The sequence below is a fragment of the Ovis aries genome, chromosome 2 (assembly GCF_016772045.2).
Source record: "Ovis aries strain OAR_USU_Benz2616 breed Rambouillet chromosome 2, ARS-UI_Ramb_v3.0, whole genome shotgun sequence".
NCBI lineage: Eukaryota > Metazoa > Chordata > Mammalia > Artiodactyla > Bovidae > Ovis > Ovis aries.
Window position 1 is genome coordinate 156961905 of NC_056055.1, and position 21129 is coordinate 156983033.

Sequence of the window (21129 nt, forward strand, 5' to 3'; positions counted from 1 at the left end):
TGAAAGTAAACACCTTAGAAGAGTTCCGTTGTGAGAGAACTGTCTCCCCTGGTTACTTACTCCACAAGTAACCAGGGAGTATTTGGTTAATTCATTAGTAGGCTTTTGGGAAAGAAATCAGTCTTTAATCAGTCTGTGATGCCTTAGTTTTTGTGGAAGAGAATCCATGTAGATTTTGTATTCTTTATTCAAAGGTTCACTACTATTTACCCTTTTGAGTACTGACACAATCGTATTCATTGTTGTTTTTCAGGGTAATTGGGATACTTCTGGCAGTGAACTAAGTGAAGGGGAATTGGAAAAGCGCAGAAGGACCCTTTTGGAGCAACTGGATGATGATCAATAAATTATACCAAATATGTTTACAGTATGATTTAAAGTCTAATTCAGACCAGGGACTCTATTTTAAGTTCAATTGAAATAACACTGGGTTTTAATTATATCACAGGAAAAAAAAAAGTGCATTTAAGTATTGTTATTGTGGACTTTATAAAAGCAGAGGAAATTGAAAATAACTTTTGATTCTGTATCAAGAATCATATTTTCATACAGTCATAACTGTCTGTCTGTGACCCTTTCATAGGGCACTGCAGGATGGATTAAAGGTGGCAATTTACTGATAACTGCAGGTGTCTCTACTTTATTCTAAAGTGTAAGTCATGAGGTGATTTGATTTACTTTATAGAAGTTGGATTTTGAAGATATAATGGAAAAATTTTGATATCTAGTAGTACAAAAAAAAGCACCAGCAACTGATAAACTGCTTTTTTGTGCACTACCCAACTGGTTAATGATATGATCTTTTATGGTAAACTCAGAAATAAGTGTTCATAATGGAAACCTGGTAGACCCTTAACTATAGTGGTGCTGCTCAGCACTGCTATAATAAAGCCACCATTATTTTTTATGGAACATCTGAATACATTTTGAAAAGGCTACTGTGAGGGCATTATTTTGAGGTGATGTTTAAAAAGTTAACATCAAATCAAATTGTAAATTAGCTTAAATATATTGCCTTAAGGACCTACTAAAGAATGTGCCACCAAACTTTAAGTGATGGCTGCAATATCCTTGTCTAAAACAAATCAATGTTGACTTCAGCAATTTCTTTAACAGTTTTTTTTTTTTAATCCGAACTTTCTCTTGCTTTTTTTCATTGAGGAAGTCTTTTACCTTCCCTACTCACTGAGAAGTATTGACTTCGTGGTACACATTCTAAAGCATTTCTGATTTGAATATTTTTGTACATTTTTATCAATTATTAAATCTTCTCTTCTAGTGTGTACTAGTATTTATTTCTACTGCTCAGCTCTGAAAAAAAAATTGTATGATTCTTTAAAGGTTAAGATACTAAACCCCTAAAATTTTGCTTTATCTAACCCACATAGCTAAGTTACTTTCCTTTTTTAATATTTAAGAATATTATAAATCATACAGGCCCCTCTATTTGTTTTTGATCTATGAATTTCCTACAGAATACTTTAAGAAAGGCAATGGTTTGAAGCTAGAATACTTTTTACATGCTAACTTTTGAAGGTTGGTAATGTAATTTATACTATTTTCCTTCAGTGCAGGAGATTTTTTTTTTTTTTTTAAGTAAATAAGTAAATTTTAGCACATAGTCTTTGGTATTACCTTAGGTATTTTTTTATTTTGGGCATTTGGGGCAATCCTGTTTCACGTTGGGATTTAGAAGAACAAAAAGTTCATTTTCCCTTCACCATCCTAATGAATTTGAAAGTGGGACATATTGGGATGACTTTTCCCATCTCTGCCCCCTATGTTTCAATTAAATCTAGTATCCACTCTTGAAAGCTGCAGAAGGCTGGGGGAGTCCTGAACTTTTCTCAATGCCAAGTCATATTTCTGCTGTGAAATATGACATGACTTTGTAGAAAGTAAAAACCACTATCTTCAACAAATGCAAAGCCAGTTTCTTGCTTGACGTTAGTCTCCTATTGTATATTAGAACCACAACATATAACAACTTTATCAACAGGCAAGTTGCCTAGACTTAATTTTCAGAGGCCCCTTCATAATAATAGTTAATATTGCTTATCGTGTCAAACACTTAACCTGGACATCAAAGTAAAATTTACATACGATATTGGCAGAAATATTGGTGGTGTTTCACAGAATTTAGAATCTGTAAAACTTTTAATTACTTCCATGAATCATGATTTTTTAAAGTAGAACTTTAAAGTTTTTAGTTTTCCTATTAAACTATTGACATGATTTAGCATATTCCAAATTAACTTTCTGTATTACAGAGATACTATCTTATCACAACTTCAGATTCCCATAAGACAGTACAAACTCAAGTTTCCTTATTGTTCCAACCATGAAAATTATTTGACCTAAAAACAAGGCTAATGAGTTGTAAAGCAAAACTACAACGTAGTTTTTATAAAGTATGTAATTGAAGTGACTATAATCCTGTAGTGATCCCATCAAATGGCATTAAGTTGCCAGACAGATGCTATGGCCTGGGATATAGGTGATGGGTAGATTTTATTAAAATAAGAGTTATGTGTGAATATCTTTAATCCATTTCATTAGGTTTCTGGGTCTTCAGTCTAATAAAGTTGAAATGTCTTAGAATATTGGTTTTAATAGAGCTGAACAGTTATGTTCAAAATGTGTTCAAACAGAAAGTATGTTTATATTCAGATAAAGGGAATTTATACTTTTCAGTTAAGCCTCAGACTTAGGTAAATGTTAAGGGCTTATCTTCCCTCATTATCATTAATATTAATGCACTCTTGGATTAAATTCAGTAATACATTTAATATCATGCTTAATAATCAAAATTAGGACTTCAAATATTTTTTATTCCTTCCAGTATAAAATTCCAGTATTTAATTCCTATGTGGAAAAATTGAATTGGTTTAAAAAGTTAATGACATATGAAGAATTCTTTGCACCTCTCCCAAGTGTATTTAAACAACATAAAACTTTTAAATAAAAGCAGTGGTCCCAACATTTTTAATATAGTGATGCCATTTCATTATCATTACCCAAAGGAGCGTCAACCTATAGATTATTCATGTGTTTCAACAATGAAAATAATTTTTATGCCTCCCAGTAAATCTGAAAATACTCAAAGTATCACAGCCATTTCATCTTGATCTTTGCTAATTGCACCCCGTGTACAACAATAGTGTGAAAGGGGTTGGCCTAGAGTAAAACAGTCTTTTAATTCACAGTAGTAAGACTGTTAAACTTCAAATATTTGTATACATTTTTCTGAAAAGAAGGTCCATAGTTTTCATTCAGTTACCAGGGGGCCTGCATCTTGTGTTAAGAATCATTTGCCTAGGTGATCCTGGTTTTCTTCCAGTGTTAATGATCAACTGAGTGCTGACTAGGCAGCCACTTTTATTTTTGCATCCAGATAGGGGTAAATCCTTTATTTAAGGATTATTTAAAACTTGGATACTATTTGAGAGAGCAGTTTCTCATCAAATAGTACCCAGCAAAGAGTAATGAATGCATTTTTTTAAATGAGTTTATAGGGTGTTGATTATGTAACTTAAATGTAAATTGCAAAGCTAAAGAACTAAATAAACACTTCTAAAAGCAAAATTGAGGCAAAGCACATTAATTCCTTTATCTTAAATCACTTTTTCTTTTCCCTGGGGGAAGTCTCTCCCAATAGCAGGTCAATTTTTTTTTTTACATTTTCTAGGACTCATTTTACATGAAGGAAAAGCAAAGTAACATCCCAAGTAATTTTCATGGAAATGCATTCTTAGTTCATAGTTTCATTCTATGGTTCAAATAATGGTGTATAGCAATCTAATCATTCTTACCTTCCTTATTCTTACCTTGCTGTTAAGTTTTTCCACCATTTTGATGTAGGTGGTGGTCAGATTCCTTGGGGGCAAGGATTTGTGTTTTTCCACCATTTTGATGTAGGTGGTGGTCAGATTCCTTGGGGGCAAGGATTTGTGTTTTTCCACCATTTTGATGTAGGTGGTGGTCAGATTCCTTGGGGGCAAGGATTTGTGTTTTTCCACCATTTTGATGTAGGTGGTGGTCAGATTCCTTGGGGGCAAGGATTTGTGTTTCACTCACTGTCATGCAAATTAGAACAGTGCCTGGCACATAGTAGGCATTTATTGAGTGAATGTAAAGTAAAATATCAGTTGACAGATGTGCTCACCCAGCATCCGTGGTACTCGTCATCTGTATTAAAGGGCTTGAAAAAGCATCATTGCAATAAACCATACTGAACCCCAAACTAACTGAAGTTCAGTGAAGAGACGTTCTAGTGACTGTGCCTCAGTCTTAACTATTCCTTCAGAAATGTCCAAATGGTTATTATATATGAGAACATACAACTTTTCATGTGGTTTTTGAGTAGGAAAGGCAATCCCCTGTGATGATTTGAAGCATATCTTCTTTCATATCATACACATACTTCTGTTACAAGAGTAGTGGTTTGAAAGTAGTGACTTTTGAGGAGCTAACCTTTAGCTCCTCCTCAGTCCAGTTTTTGACTTTAGATCAGAGCTTGATCTAAAGGCCCTAATTAGACAAAATTCCTATTTTAAGTTCTGAGAACTAATCATTTCAGGCCATTTTTGACAAAACAGGTGAATGATAGTGACAGGGCATGTATGCACTTGCAGTGCTACTGGAGCTGACTTAAAGGTGAGTTAGGAAGGGGAAGATTTTGCTCCAGTTATCCACATACTCTCCCTAGCCCTCCCAACCATACTGGGTTTCTCTATCTGGCTTAAGTTTCTTAATTGCAGTGAATTTTTTATGCTTTTTAAAAAATCACTATATAAAAACTGTTCTTGTGAGTCAGTATGATCTAGTTCAAGGCCATCTCATCATTATTTGTGATTGATACTTAACTTGATGGTAATTTGTCCTAGGTTTAAGGTTGATGTTTGCATTTGAGGGGAACTAGCTTACCTCCAGTTTTCATTCAGACTGAAACAAAGTGGCTGTGTAATCTCACACCATATTCAAACTAAGCCATTTCTTGATGCCCTTCTTTTATGCTGTCTTGGGGGGTATCTAAATGTGGTAATTACAATCTTTTTTTTTTCGGTCCTGCCTGCACACTTTTTTGGTAGGTGTTGCTCTCTTGCCTACCTCTACAACTAAAATGAAGACTTGTTTCTGAAAGGTGAGTAATAACAAGGAACAAGGTTTCTACTTTGTGTTTGTACTTACCAGATTTTCTCTTCTGTTCATATATTGTTCTGATGTAAAGAACTTCAATTATATAAAAGTAGACCTTTTGTAAATAAATATAATTTATTAGAAAAATGATATCTACTAAATTGGATCTGTGTCAGCCTTTTCCTTTAAGCACTGTCGTTGCAGCAGTTCTGTGCTGTGGGGTGATATGCCCACGTTGTTTTCTCAATGTTAATACTTGCTTTTCTTTATAAAAAGTTAGAACAAAAAAAGTATATCAACATTTGTCCATGCATTTGTTTCTTGCTTCAGATTTTTTTCTTAGCAATAGTTGGGAGTATTCGTTTAGAAAAAGTGGAAGATTAATCCTTTGGCACAAAGTGGGCTGATAGTATACTATTTGTCTGTGGACACATTTCTGATAAAAACATGTATTAGGGCTAAGAATTTCATTTTATCAAATTTAAAATTAATAGATGTGAATTGTAAATCTAGTACTGTGAAAGTATATTTCACAGTGTAAAATTAGGTGATTCTACAAAATCCAGTATGTTGAACCAGCAGAGTCAGTGGTGGATGTCAAGTTCCATTAACCACTGAGCACTGTTAAGTGAGCAGGGTTGCTGGACATTCACTGCAGTGTCATTGGCAGTGACTTTTATTGGATTAAGATACAGAGTTTTAGTTGCAAAGATTGGGAGTGAAAAACAAATAGACTTACCTCTGAGTCATTAGAAGAATCTTTAAAAATGGGTGCTACTGATAAATTTCCAAAACCTAACCATATCCACCTCATTTTAACTTATTGCTCTAGTTTATTCTTGAAAATATCCTGACAGAATACTAATGACCTGATTTCCTTTACCATGAGGCACTTCTGGTACAAAACAAACAAGAGTCTTAATAATTTTAACTTTTTTTTGTTTTAAAAGTTTCAGCTACAAGTCTACTTTGGGAATATTGCAAGTTTGGTTCCAGATTATCACAATAAAGACTTAATTCATGCCCCTTTGTTTTTTAAACCACTTGGACACTTTCTTAAACTATAAATTCATTTGCTTCCCTAAAAAAATATACTAAATGAATATATTAAGAATATACTCTGGTGACTTGGAATGACAAATATCTGTGTGTGCGTGCGCACACACGCATGCACAGATGTTTTCGGTGCTTGGTGCCTATCTGCAATCCACTAGTAGACTGAATATACAAATGTTGAGAGGCAGTATCTCACCAAGAAAGTGCTTTTTCTCTGGAAGGAATAAATTCATAACTAGGATTCTGGAGATACTAAATCTCCATGCTAAAATACTCAATACTAAAATCTGCTTGGTTCCTACGTTCCGTACAGCAAGTGACCAGGAGTTTTGTAGAAGGAGGAGTTTTCCTTACATTTTACCAAGTCTATTTAGGTTATGAATTCAAGCACACTAGAAGATAAAAGAGTATGCGTGAAAACTGGCACATAAAACCCGCTGAGGTGTACACTGAAAGACTACAACACAGTACAGGATAGTAGTGTAAATAGTTTATTTGCTCATATGCCATGAAAAGACCAGGAAAGTAACATGAACTGCTTTTATAAAACATTTCTAATATTGCTAAGAAGCAGGCCCATTAAGAGACAAACAGAAAAGGACATGCCAATATTATTGTCTATTTGTAGATTAATAAATAGCCCATTTTAACATATGTTCATCAGTATTGAGCTTTGGAAAACAGCTGCTTTGTGGTAAAGGACCAACTATTTGTGTTAAATCTCATGGTCAAATCACTCTTCATCAAAATGAAATGTTGAATGAGTCAGACACAATCTTGGCATGTTCTTTTTTAAAGTACACATTATGACAATGTGCTAGCAGGTGGCAGTTTAATCTTTTTGTAAATAGATAACGCTAAAGTGAAATGTGGTAACTGATCCCTAAACTGTCCTTGAAGTTAAATATATATTAAAAAAAAAACCTATAAGTTAAAATAACATTCAGATTGTATAGCATAGGCTGATGCATTTTTAAACAATATTTACAATATTACCCAGAGGCTTAGGTGGGAATTAAAGAGAAGTGTAAAAACCATAAAAAACTGCACCGATTTCATAGCAAAATATCTGTACATTTAAAAAGAGATATATAACTACACATTATCCAAGGGAAATGGGACCTTCACCAAGGAGTTCACATGAGCACAACATAAAATAAGAAATTCAGTGGTTAAATACTATACAATAAACTTTACAATTAATATACTGGTGTAATGTACCAATAAGGTAAGCCAGAAGCAGAATGTGTGTGATGAAAATTACAAATTAGCTTCAGTCCAGTTTTTGACTTTGGATCAAGTGCCCTGCCAGAGATGAAGGAACAACAACAGTGGCTTTGTTGGCCATTTAGTGCCATTACATATCATTTAAGCTTAATACCAATGTAATTCAGCAATTTAATTGCAATTCCCCACAAGGTAGTCTGGGAAGTACAAGAATTTATTAGCTCTGATGTGCGATGCCAAATATATCTAATCCAACCTACAAAAAGAAGGAGGGGGGAACCCTGCGATTGTCAGAGTGATAAGGCCAGGTTACTAACACTACTCTGCTAGCGGAAGTAAATCTTGAATGCTTGTTCATAGAGCTAGTGAACTTCTCCCTGGCTAGCAAGGCACTGATTTCTATTCTCAGGATTGACCCATAGTGGTCCTCAGAAGTCCTAATACTGATTACTGAGATGTTAATTTTAGTGGTAATTAATAAACATTTGTATTTTTTAAAAGCTGCCTCTAGCTGAAGAACACAGTACTGCAAATAAGTCTTGTACAATATCTGTATGCCATCGTATGGTCTCATTCATACCGATGAATATCTCATGAGGCATCGTGCCCCAGCACAGAAGCAGAATGTGAAACAAGTTGACTGACTTCTGTGCCACTGCAGTTATATCCCATTTGTACTTGGCTGGGGCTTGGGTACAGACAAAAGGAATTTATCACATGACTTTTTCCTTCTGTGCTGCAAGCCCTTAAAAATACCAAGTTGACAGGTATGGCTAAAACAAAATTAACTTCTTAAAAGACAGCAAAGGAAGCCCACAGCAGATGCATTCCGTGTTATTTACAACTTACAGGAAACCAGCATGGGCCATCATGGGACAATCACAATGGCAGGTAATGAATGTAATATGAAATTTGTATTTTGGTTAAAAAATAACAAACTGGTGTAAAAAGATACTAACCAAATCAAATCCTATTGCTTTGATTAATCTGAGCAGGTACTTCCACTTTTAGGCACTTGTTAACAAAGGTTGAAAGCAGAGCCCATCATTTAAAAATTGCTATGTGTTTGCTAAATCTGAGCCCTTAGAATATTTTATCTATGTTCAAGGCTGCAGTTAAATGGTAGCACAGAAAGTTCACATGGACATCTTCATTCACGCACACCCTCTATTCATACAAGCAGGTCTCTGGTTCACATGGTCATTTCGGCACCATTAACAGAACGCAAGTTCTGGTCATCAAAGCGCCGCCTAACACTTCTCCTCACCGCATCGGCTCGTCTGTATGGCTGGTTTCTAAGATCTGTAAAGAGGAGAGCACCAATTAGAGAATTGCAATCTGTAATACCATGTGTCTAAGCAAGACAAAGGGCAGCTGGCAGCCAATCAAAGCAGCTTGTGTAGAAGAGTCAGCTAATGGGCCCTTCAAACTGAATTTGAGCCAAAAACATGTACTTGGCCCTTGATATTTACAGTCAAGCAAAACAGCATGTAATACTGGTGTGATTCTGGCTCTTTTATTAATACAAGTAGAGTACTTCTGTCACTGGCCAGAGAGTCTAGCCAATGTCATTTTGACATGTTTCTTCCATTGGGAAGTAGCTATTAGTAGTCATTTTTCTTTCTGAGAACGTGAATACCAACACTTGCAATGAATTTTAAACTGCAAGACAACAGACTGCCTTGTCCTGAGATTTTAATTAAGGAAAGAGCTTAAACCTAGTCTGCAGCCACGGCTTCCAGTATTATTCCATTAAAATGAGCTGAGGTCAGTTTATTTTGTGAATCAGATATATCAGTCAACCACTGAACAAAAGCAATCACTAAATCAAAATAACACTCCATTCCTAAACGTTCTTTCCTGCCACCCAAGGTGTTTTTCATCAGAGGGTAAAGATTGTATGGGCCCTCTTGGATTCCCCAATTTGTACTGCCAGTGAATGGCAGGATTCCTAACAACAAAACGCTTGAATGAATCAACCACTGCACATCAGTTCAAGCAAGTTGAAGGAATGAATGAGACGCACAAGACGGATTTTAGTAAGCACTCTGCATATGAAGGCATGCTTTCTCGAATAAGGCAGGGTAGCCTCCATTTAATGGAGTCAGAACACACTGAAAGGAAAAAGCAGGCTTCATACCTTTTCCCCTTGTTCTGTTTAGTATGTATTTCCCTTTCATCAACTTAGTATTGTTGATTTCTGTTTAGAAAAAAATCCTATCTTTAGAAAGGGGAATGAGAATTAAAACAGTTCATCTTTTTAACCCTTCACTGCTCAGATTGAAAATGGATGGGCCACAGCTGGTCCACAAGATGTTTGGCCGACACCTTAAATTTTTAAATACAGTTTCCTAGAAATTTAAACTGGGAATTAACATAAAAACCAAGGTTTCTTGACTTCTCTTGGAAAACTGGTTTTGGGCCCATTTAATTCTCACATGGCAAAATAAGCCAGAGCTAAGTGAGTGCTCAGCTCAATTCAGCCCTGTCCCCACCCTATAAGCTCCTGACTCACTGGAATTTGACCTTGCCCTACTCCTAAATTCAGGCCAAGAATGGTTTTGCATGCCTAATAATGTTCTCAAGCCTTTGCTTCCTCACCCAGAGTGGTAATGGAGGTCACAATTCCATTTCTGGCTCAGGATATGCAGTGACCTGCAGTTTCATGGTTCCTGAGTCCTCAGAGCAATTAGTTCTAAAAACCCTAATCCTTCTTAGAGACTATACATGTTCCCTGGCCAGGACTTGGTCTCAATCAATTTCTTTGGATCAAAATGGGGTTCACCGAGTAACTTAAAAGTCAAGAAGGGGTTAAGGGAAGGACAGCCTCACACCCAAAGTAAGTATAACCATCAAATACCCTTCCCCAAGCCATCACATGTGAGAACACAGCAGGAGACCAAACAGTCCAACAGAGAGGCTTAGCCTCACATCTTTGGAATGTGAGGTGCAAAGACTTCTCCCTGCTCAGACTCTCACCAGTATTACCCTCAGCCAGAGATTGAAATCATTGATCTGCATACAGAGAGAGGAGGAAGCTAAGTAAAAAGTGATGCTTGCCAGCTCTGTGTATCCTCCACCACCGGTGTGCTAGAAGAAATCCTTACCCTCGAGTGAACATTTGGAAATTTAGTGATATTATTCTTCTTTAAAGCTAAACAGAAAAAAAAAACAAAAACACAAAATGATGGTTAAGTAAAAATGGGATGAAAATGGAAAGCAATTCAACTTTGTGAATAACATTCCCGGGCATGTTAGCCAACAGAAGAAGAAAGGAAGCCACACTACAAGAAGTGTTAGAGAAAACAAGGGAAGGGCGAGCATGCCTTCCCACCCAGCTCTGACCACCCAGATCCAAGCTGCTTTGAAGTTTGGCTCCAGAAAAACAGTCCGGCAGCAAAGCTGACAACCTCAGTCAAGTAGATAACAGTCTCTAGCCTTGTTAATAAGTACTGGTGAGTAGGCACACCACAGAACAGGCAACAACATACCACATCCTTCATTATCTTGAGACACAGGAGCATACATAACAAGTGCAATTCAGATAAGAGAACGCCACAAACTAAACATGTAACCAGTTCCATGTCAATCTCAGCATGGCAGTCAAAGAGTGGCTATTTCATACACTCAGAGTATGTCTTTCCTTTGTCACTTTTCTAATCATCAGAGAAGTTTATTCCTTATTCAGCCTTCAGAAACTAAGCCTAGGCTCATTTCTTGGGAAAGTTTGATCATGTTTTTCTTTTATTTTCAAGAACAGTAGCACATGCCAATAAACATGTTCATTTTCTATGAACATGTAGCCACCATCTTGACCAAAGAAGCAGATCCAGATATGAGCTCATCACAGTAGCAATGCCCTGGGTTTGACATGGAACAGAGCCACCAGTGAATAAGCATGAATGAGAAGACAGTGGGGTCTCCCAAGCCTTTATCTTCATTGCTTAGTTCACAGCCTTGCTCCAACAGGGAACTGCTGACAGCTGAAACTTGGTCATGACACTCAGAAGGAAAAAGTGAATATCAAGCTACCTATTTCAGCTTATACAGGCCTCTCGATCTAAAGAGCTCCCTGAGTTTAGCTTGTACCACGAGCTCCACCACACTGGATGATGGCTACGAACTACATACGGCACTTCAGATCCAGCTTACAGGTGCGTGTACCTCACAGATCCTTCTGCAAATCATTTTGCATCTGTAGAGCACTTTGTATTCCTGAGAGCTTGTACAGCAGCTCGTTTTACTATCAAAGCAAGCTGCGCACAAAAAGGTCGGTTTAATATCTATATAAATCTATTCCAAAACAGAAAGTGCTCAATAAATGGTAGGAACAATAATTACTGTTATTGGTGACTGTCATTTTGTGTTGAAAGATATTAGCCTCAAAATCTTACAAGCAACCTAGTTCATCCCCCCCGACTCTCAAAGAAGCGTTCCATTTTCTGAAAATTTCTATATGTAACTGTATTAATTCAACTGGCACACACCATCCCAGTCATGTGGGTTCAGGGTGTATTAAAAATGCTAGTGAGTCAGCAATTGTGACCGAAATGAGAAACCATGCAGCATGAAGACAACGTAAAATACAACACAGTGGAGATGGCAGTTCCATGCTAGACTGCTGGGTAGGCCTGACACACACACAGGGGCGTTAGAGGTCAAGAAACCCACAGCAACCTTTTAAGAGCAGCAGGCGAGAAAGAGTCATAGTTTAGTAATGGTATTCCTCAGTGAGAACAGGTTCGCAGAAAAATCGAGAGCCACGCTTGGCGGTGCGAGCAGTAAAGGGCACAGTCTTCAGCACTGCATTGAAATAACAGTCAAACAAGACAAACAGAAGAGAGTAAGAAGCCACAATCTACTGCATTAGTACATGGTTAGTGCTTTGTTAATTATACCTGGGGGAAGGGTGAGGGAGGGGAGCAGGAAACGGGGAAGGCAATATATAATATGCACCCAGGTGAGTTCAAAAAGCCTAGAAGAGTTACTCAGTCTTTACTCAATCTGGGGCAGGGTTGAGTAAATCATGGAAAATAGCCCAAGCAGAAGAAAAAAAAAACTGCTCCATAAACATATTTATTTACCTCCTATGGTAGATCAGGTCAGGCAAATAGAAACTGTACATTTTATGAGCCAGTGTCGCTAAGCTGGAGGACAGGTTGATGAAAACGGAGCTCTGAGTTCTTAATGTGCCACGGCTGGATGCTCCTCTACCTACAAGTCAACCCCATTGTGGCCTTGAGGCTACAACAGTGCTTACCCAAGGAGATCTGTCCTGGTCTTGCTCAGAGCAGAGCTTCTCGCTCCATGCAGAGGAGGCAAGGAGAGATGCTAGACAAGGAAGCTTTATCTGGGAGCCACCTGCCAGCCACTGCAGGGTGGACAGACACTGGCAGGCACAAAGGTACAGAACACGTGTGTACCCTGCAGACACTGGCACTTTCATCAGCCACTTACCTATTCCACTTCTCACACTGGTTTACTCTGGACAAGTAATTATTTATTGACTTCCTTTTTTAGTGATTCATTCTCCTAGTTTATTTCTTTGGGTCTGTGATGGTAAAAAATCCTGACTTGGCCATTTTGTAATCCCTATTTTCAATGCTGACTAAGCTATTAACAAGAAATGAGAAATCAAAAGTCTGGAGAGTTATATTTTTTTTAAAAAATTAGGACAATTAAGGAAATATGAATAATGATTGGCTTTTTTTTAAGGAACTCTGCGTTTCAGAGGTATGTGATAATGGCCCTGTGGGTATGCTTGTTTTACTAAACAGACCTTATCTTTCAAAGATTATATGGAAATACTTCTAAATGAAATTACATGTCTTGGATTTGCTTCAAAATAACCCCAAGGGAACAGGTAGAAGCAGATATGGAACAAAATTGGCCATGAGCTGGAAACTACTGACTGGTGATGGGTACTGTTCTCTATACTTTTACAGAGTTTCCTCTACACTTTTGTGTAACATTTCCTACCAAAAAGTGTTAAGTATCTTAGAAGGTGAGAAACTTTAGGTAACAAACATGAAAAGGCAGTCACTTGTAGCCACTGCCCCAAATTACTGCCCCCATCTTTAACAGGGAATGTAGAGACTCTGAAGAGTCGGTTTGAGCAGAAAGCATTAGGCTATAACTTAATCAGACAAGAACCAAGCTGGGTTAGTCACGATTTCTAGCCGAGAGAATGACCATTCCTCATCCCTCTGGGCTTTTGACCTGTTGGTCCATCCTCATGAAAGCACTGATTTCCTAGCATCTTCACTTACTTTGAATGAGTAAAAAGGCTTTTGAAGAGCATGTTGAAAACACACGCATTGACTGCGGTTAGTATAGTATGGGCCCTGTCCATGGGTAGAAGTGGCCATGAATGAGAAAATGGAGCGTGGGGACAAATCTAAGACAACAGGACATCATTAGAAGGAGGAGCCCCGGTGAATGATATTCAGGGTTCCAATGATATTGAGATACCGATACATGATATTGAGAAACAGATTTTTGTTTCTTTGTTTCAGAGAGAATGTTGGAGCTCTTTGACAGGCAGTATACAGGTTACTATAAACATACTTCAAACACTAGCATGGAGTTTCTCTGTAATTCTGTGTCTGGATAAAATCAACTGAAGAACTTGTAAACCCTGGACAAAAGCAGTAGCAAAATCTGCAAATGGTCCAGAAACAGTCAGGCCAGTGGGATCTCCATGGGCCACAATGAGGAAGTAGCTTTTACCTGTGATAATATCTTCAATGGCACCATCTTTCCCTTCGTATACATGTCTATTATCTTTAACTTGCCGCCTTCTTAATTCAGCAATTAATTCTTGCTGCTGCCTCTTTGATTTGTGGGAAGGCGACTGAGAAGAAAAAAGAATGGCAAAGATTAATGAGACCAACACCCACTGGAGGTCCGAGAAAATCCAAACTGGATCTGAGCATTTTGTGACTAACAAGCGGCCTCAGTCTGAAGCACAGACAGCACCATCCCAACACACTGCTCAGCAGAAGAAAACATAGGAAGTTTCTGGGAATGAAAGCTTTTTCACAAAGAACACACAAACTGGCAGCCACAGGAAGGCCGGATCCCATGGCAACAAAAGGCAGCTAGTAATAGCCACTGACTTGTTACACTTCAGTGCAGAGGATCCTGATGAAAAATACTCTGACCTGCCAGCCTTCATCATGGTCTCCACCTGTGTTGTTTCCCTCCCTAGAATGCTCTCTCCCATTCCTCCTTACAAAGCCCTGCCCCCAATCAAGGCCAGCACCAATGGCGACCCTGAGAAGCCTTCCCCTTCGCGGACACTTCGCTGTTCAGTCAGCAGGTTACCTGGGATGGTCTCTCTACATCCAACCAAGATTTAAGTTCCCTATCTCTATAAACTTGGAAACGCTATACAAACATGCTCTCAGCCTCATTCCAGTGATGGCTGAACAAGTAAGGAGTGAGCAAGCATCCACATGCCAAGTTTCCAAGCCCAAGAAGGAACTGAAGCATCCTGTCCCAGCCCCTCTCGCCCGCGTGCCTCCATGGAGCCATCAGGACCCTGCTCACACGAGGACCACGGCTGGAGCCTGGCACGTCTCACCTTTGGGTCCTGCTGCTCCAGCAGAGCTTCCTGCTCCAGGAGCTTCTCCATGAGCGCTTGTTCCTGCTTTTTCCTCAGCTCATTTTCCTCTTCTGCTTGCTGGGTGAAATCAAAAGAAGCAGAAGATTATGTTGCTGGAAATGCCAGCAGTCAAGACTTTTAAAAAGCCCTTCTGAGCGGCTCCTTAGGCAGGAATGAGAGTGAAGGGAAGCTGTAGAAGCTCTACACTTTATTCCTACAGTGACTGTGGGGTTTTGCCATCAGTCTATATCACACCTCTTCAAAACTCGTAGTTGAGATTCACCTTTTTCAGAAAATTCCTTTCCCGATGGTCCTCTCCCTACTCAAGCCGCTTCCTAGTCTTTCTCACAGATGTGTGGGGACTTCCCCTCCCTACAGTTTCTCTGAAAGGAAGGTCTCAGATTCCTCTCCTTCTGCCCATTCTTAGGGGAAAACCTCCACCCCTGGCCTCCTGTTTCCTCAGGGGCCTCACTGAGTGACACTCTTGGACTCCCTCCTCACTCCTTTCCAAGTGAGGCAGCGGCAAGGTTGACAGATTAGGGACAAGAAATCTAACAGGTCGACCTCAGTTCAGCCCTCTAAGCATCCTCTCTTTGGAATCCAGCCTCCCTCAGCTACTTCTAATAGTCTAGCTGTGCAGTGATAAATCATCTAATTCAGGGCTGAAGTATGAACTCACAGAGGCACACCCTATCCTCCAAACCAGCTTTCATCAGTAATAAACTTTACATTTTCATCTTTGTTGCTTTCGTCTCAAGTTTCACTTCGGTTCACACTTCAGAAGAGAAAACATCCTAAAATCCTAACATCTGCCCACCAAGTCCCTCGGTCAGTGTCAGGCCAGGCAGTTATTATCTATGTAGTGTGTTTGGGCAAGTAGAACATCTGGTTGCAACCCTGCCTGACAAGTGCCTCACGGAGCCAGTGAACAGGACCCCGGGGAGAAACGATAACATGGAAGGAACGTGCTAAGAAGCTCTGACCTGTGATACCCCACAGACCACCAAGAGTGGCACCTCTTCCTTTTCTCCAGACATGGAGACCAACCCCTCTTCCCAGCTTGGATCATGCATTTGTAAACAGCATATATTTTCTCTTTAGACCTTAGACTTATAATTTCTCATGTGAAGAAACATGGTCCCAGCTCATAACCAGAGCTAGCTCAAGCCATCTCTACCCCTGAGCCAGGGAGCAGCAGAGCACCTCGGTCAGCAGGCCCGGTGCCCAGCCCTTCTCACTGCTCACAGCCCCTGGGATCACGCACATGGACCCGATGCTGTGCCTGTGCCCACCCTCACATACACAAGGGGAAGCCTTCCTGCTGCTGGTCGTATCACCACTACACTAAGCCATGCTGAGAGAAGAGGGCTGAATAGCGGGAACCTCACGGGTTTCAGTGAAAAGGCCCAGGGGTGGTTCTCCAAAGCCATCAGGATGGTGAAGTGACTCACTGCTTCCCATCACATTTTTCAGAAATGTCCACTCCCCTGTCACATCCCTCCCCACTCCACCATCACATTCCTCCTTCCTCCACCAACATCACCCAGGTGAGCGTGCAGGCAAGCCTGGAGAGTGGAAGCCGCACTGTCTTCTTGAGCACTTGCGTCTGTGCTCAGTCATATCTGACCCTTTGCAATTCCATGGGCTGTAGCCCACCAGGTTCCTCTGTCCATGAGATTCTCCAGGCAAGAATACTGGAGTGGGTTGCCATTTCCTCCTCCAGGGGATCTTCTCTGCCCAGGGATCTAACCTGCGTCTCCTGTACCTCCTGCATTGGCAGGTAGATTCTTTACCACTGCTCCATCTGGAAAGCTGAGCACTGAAATCTCGTAATGCTCTCCTTGGCTTCCTTTCTCATTGGACACATTTTTCTGACACAGATCTGAGTCATGCGCTTTTTCAAAACCATGGTCTCAAGGTATATGGGTGTGTCACAGAGGGCCTCCCATTTAAAGGAAGGGCCATTATGGGTCCAGATAAGGAAACAGGGAGCGACTACCCTTCCAAGAGCCACCTTTCAGCCCACAATTAGGGAAGTGCTGTCCAGAGGCCTGTGGTCGTGGGCGTGCCCAGCACCAGCAGGCTGTCCGTGACCTCGGCTATGATACTGAGGCTCACTCCTCCTACCCCAACCTGCTTCACAACTCCATAGGAGGCCTGGGTTTCTCAGTCCTTTGACCTGCCTGCAAGGGTGACAGTTGACGCAGCAGCTTCCAAAGATGGCTTTGGATGGTCCTGGGTCTCCCTCGCCCCATGCGATAGCCAAAGGCTTTTGTTTGGGGGCTGAGCTCCTGGCTGGGTAGGTAGAAACAGAGAGCATGACAGTCTGAGGGCCTCAGCAGCAGGGCCAGAATTCGCATCTCGTCCTCCCCACCCAGATCTGCCGCCTGAAGCCCCGGGGCAGGCCCCTGCAGAGCTCGAGACTGCAGTGCAGCTCCAGGAAGGCACCCGCTCAAGAAATAATGCACAGGCCAGACGTGTGTTGGTTGAGGTGAACTGAATACAGGACTCATGGTAAAGGGAGCCTAGGAATGGACGGGAAGCGGGGGTGGGCCTCAAGAACAAAGGGTGAAGACCTCAGATCAGAAGAGGACAATGAGCAGGCTAGGGACAGCTCCAGGCACAAATGCAGAAAGACCCTGTCCCTGCTGAGCACAGTTACACAGGGGAGGCTTGACAGACACCGGTTTACCTTATAGGCTTTCACAAACCGGACAAAGACGGGGAAGAAGACAGACGGGGGTGTCGTCTTGGGGTTTTCTCCAAAATACTTCACCACGTCATCAAAGGCATCCTGTGAAAAAGTGAATTTCTCTTAAATGTCATTTTTTCCAGCATGTGAACTTGGGAAAGAGCTGCAGGGGCCCCTGCAACTCTCTGGCCTCTGCTCTCCCTCACCTCCCATGATTCTCCACAGCCTGTGTTAAGGCAACCCAAAGCCATCCCTGGGAACTCCTGCCACTTTACACACAGACACACACACACACACACACACACACAGTCACACACAGACACACACACACAGTCACACACACAGACACACACAGACACACATACACGAGGAGCTTCTCCTTACAAGAGTGTCCTCAGGCCATGGGAGGACTCCTTAAAGTCGACCAAGTCAGAAGGGACCTTAGAAACTGGTCAGACTCCAGCTCACTGCTTCCACACTCCTTCCAGGGGTCCCACAGCAGGGCACTCATGTCTTTGCCCAAATCCTCCTGGGACACAAGGCAGCCAGCCTCACACGGGAGCCAGCCCAACACGTCTGCTTCCTGGGTTCCCCTGACACAGCCTCCCCTTTCTGTGATGGTGTCCAGTCCACTCTGGCTGCTTCTCAAGTACGTAACTTGACCCCCAGTGTGGCGAAAGATTGCAAGGTCAAGTCCCACAGAAACCCAACACACTGCAAACACTGCTCTGCTGAGCACAGGCCAGACGTGTATTGGTTGAGGTGAACTGAATACAGGACTCATGGTAAAGGGAGCCTAGGGATGGATGGGAAGCAGGGGTGGGCCTCAAGAAAAACTCAGATTAGAAGAGGACAATGAGCAGGCCAGGGACATCTCCAGGCACAAATGCAGAAAGACCCTATCCCTGCTGAGCACAGTTACACAGGGTATCTATCCTCAGCAGACAGAGGGGAATTTACCCCCCATTGTCAGGACAGGACCCCAGGTGGCTTTACGGAATCCAATTCCTTCTTCTTCACGGAGGTCGGGGACACAGACACTGACCTGGGCAATCTTGGCATCGTCCTGCAGCTTCTTCAGCTTCCCCTCATTGTTGAAGATGAACTCCTTCAACAGCGTGTTGTGGTCATGCATGGTGTACTCCCTCTTGGTCAAGTCCATGCCCCTCTGCAGCTCCTTGACGTCCAGTAAAACATTCTCGAGGGACACTGAAGTAGGGAAAGCAAGGTGACTTCAGTGGGAAAGGTCAAAGCCACAGTGAATTCTCACTGGGAAGCCGACTCCTCAGTGGGCTACCAGGGTTATGCAAGAGCCTGGGATCTGGTTTCCAGTCTTCAGTGAAGAGAGGCTTCCATAGCAGGGATTTACTAAGCGCTCACCATCAAGCACTGCAGTAAACCCCTTATATGCACTAATTCATTTGTACCATCAGCCCACGTTGCTGACGAGGAAAAGCAGCACGAAGAAGTCACACGGGCTTCCTCATGTCACAAGCTAGGAGGTGGCAGAGATGGAGTCTGGATAACAAATAACGGACCCCAAATCTTGTGTTTGTTTCCAACTATTCCACTCCTCTTACTGGATGTGATAACCTATTGCTTAGCCTATAGGCTCAGAGGTTCCTTAACTGACTGGCCCAAGAGCTTATCCTCTAAGCGGTGAGTGAAGTGAAGTGAAGTGAAGTGAAGTGAAGTGAAGTGAAAGTCACTCAGTCGTGTCTGACTCTTTGTGACCCCATGGACTGTATAGTCCATGGAATTCTCTAGGCCAGAATACTGGAGTGGGTAGCCTTTCCCTTCTCCAGGGGATCTTCCCAACCCAGGGATCAAACCCAGGTCTCCCACATTGCAGGCAGATTCTTTACCAGCTGAGCCACAAGGGAAGCCCTTGAACTCTTCTGCATTTCTATGACTCTCCAGCAGGGGGCAGCATTTCACCTACTGAATTTCAGTTGTCCTGACCACCAGGACCCAAAGCAACCTGGAACAGCTTCTTTTTGCTAACAACCCTTCCGTGCTTCAGAAGGGATTATGAGCAGGAATCTTTCCATCTGCAGGGTAGCCATCCGCCCAGGGAGGCTTCACCCCTGCAGCCTCTTGCAGGAGGTCCGAGCCCCACCTCCGGCTCCCCATTCCCTGACTCAGCTCTGCACAGGGAGGAATTATAGAACAAAGTAGCATGTTTTTCCCGAGCTAGACCCACACTGTGTTATTCATCTCTGACTCCTCAGTGCTTAGGCCAGTAACAAGTACAAAGCAGGAACTCAAAAAAGGTTTCCTGGCTAAAGGAAGGAGTGAATGAATAAACGAGGGGCGGGATAAAGAATCTGTCACATATCAAACTTAAAAAGGCATTCCAATATACATTAGGTGCAGACAAGTACTGTTTGATTTCATTTTATATGAGATATCTAGAATAGTCAAATTCAGAGAGTCAGAAAGTACATTGGTAGAGGCCAGGGGTTGGGGGTGGGGTGGGGAGGGGACAAAGGATGGGCAGTTAGTGTTTAATGGGGACAGAGATTCAGTTTAGGAAAGGGAAAAATTCAGGAGACGGATCATGGTGAGAGCTGCGCAGCAAAGTGAATGTACTTACACATCCACACTGATCAGTGTCCCTGGACTGCACGGGTGAATATAGTTAAACGGTACTTTTTAATATTACATGACTTCTACCACAGTAAAAATAAATGAATAGATAAAGGAATCCACGTGGGCCCCAGAGTGAGAATGCAGAAAACAAGTCTGTCAGAGAGCACCTCAATCTCCCCAATCTCCCCCACTGGGTTTTTTGAAATGACACTTTAGGGGAATCTCATTTGGGCCAAAATGAGCTATAGGAAATTTTTAAACTTGTTTTTTCTTAATTAGAATTGTGATGCTAAAACCCCTTAATTTAGACAAAGGGAAACTTGAAAAGGAAGGAAATCACTCCACCAGAAGAGAAATGCATATGAGCAGACAACCTGAGTTCAAGTTCCTTTCGCTTTTAAATTATTATTATTTATTTATTGCCGCGCTGACTTCTCCTGTTGCGGCGCACAGGCTCAGTAGTTGTGGCACACGGGCTTCATTGTGCCGTGGCTTGTGGGATCTTCCTGGACATGGGATCAAGCCCATGTCTTATGCACTGGCAGGCAGCTTCCTAAAACCACTAGACCACCAGGGGAGTTCCTTGAGCTGTGTTTCTATCACTTTCTAGCCATGTATCCTTGGTAAAGGCATTTAATCTATAAAAAATGTCAAGTTTTCTCACTTGAAACATAAGGATTCTATTACCCAGTACAGAGCCACAATCTCAGGGTCATTGGTGATTTATACAAAAAAATTCCCAACTGTCACAGCAACGAGAATTACTGATAATTTCTGATAATTCAGGCTAAACACAAACGTTTAGAACTGCCACACC

At 41.4% G+C, this 21129-nt stretch overlaps 2 protein-coding genes across 31 annotated transcripts in view; one reads left to right on the forward strand and one right to left on the reverse strand.

The window, feature by feature from the left end:
* The window catches only part of PRPF40A (pre-mRNA processing factor 40 homolog A), a 63394-nt gene extending 58094 nt beyond the window's left edge, over positions 1-5300 (forward strand). For all 15 annotated transcript variants that reach the window (XM_012137139.5, XM_027964945.3, XM_027964946.3 and 12 more), the window contains one exon: positions 254-5300. In XM_012137139.5, the coding sequence (XP_011992529.1) occupies positions 254-346 (93 nt within the window). In that variant the 3' untranslated portion in view covers positions 347-5300. The remainder of the gene's footprint in view (positions 1-253) is intronic.
* Positions 5301-6670: 1370 nt separating this feature from the next.
* Positions 6671-21129, reverse strand: part of FMNL2 (formin like 2) — a 328394-nt gene continuing 313935 nt past the window's right edge. For 3 of the 16 annotated variants that reach the window (XM_060409919.1, XM_027964960.2, XM_042243860.1), the window contains 6 exons: positions 18766-18929; positions 17721-17822; positions 15008-15106; positions 14152-14275; positions 10530-10576; positions 6671-8724 (listed from right to left, as the gene is read on the reverse strand). In XM_060409919.1, the coding sequence (XP_060265902.1) occupies positions 8686-8724; positions 10530-10576; positions 14152-14275; positions 15008-15106; positions 17721-17822; positions 18766-18929 (575 nt within the window). In that variant the 3' untranslated portion in view covers positions 6671-8685. Of the gene's footprint in view, positions 14276-15007; positions 15107-17720; positions 17823-18765; positions 18930-21129 lie in introns of all 16 variants that reach the window. The other 13 variants (XM_060409918.1, XM_027964957.2, XM_042243858.1 and 10 more) reach the window with 6 other exon arrangements.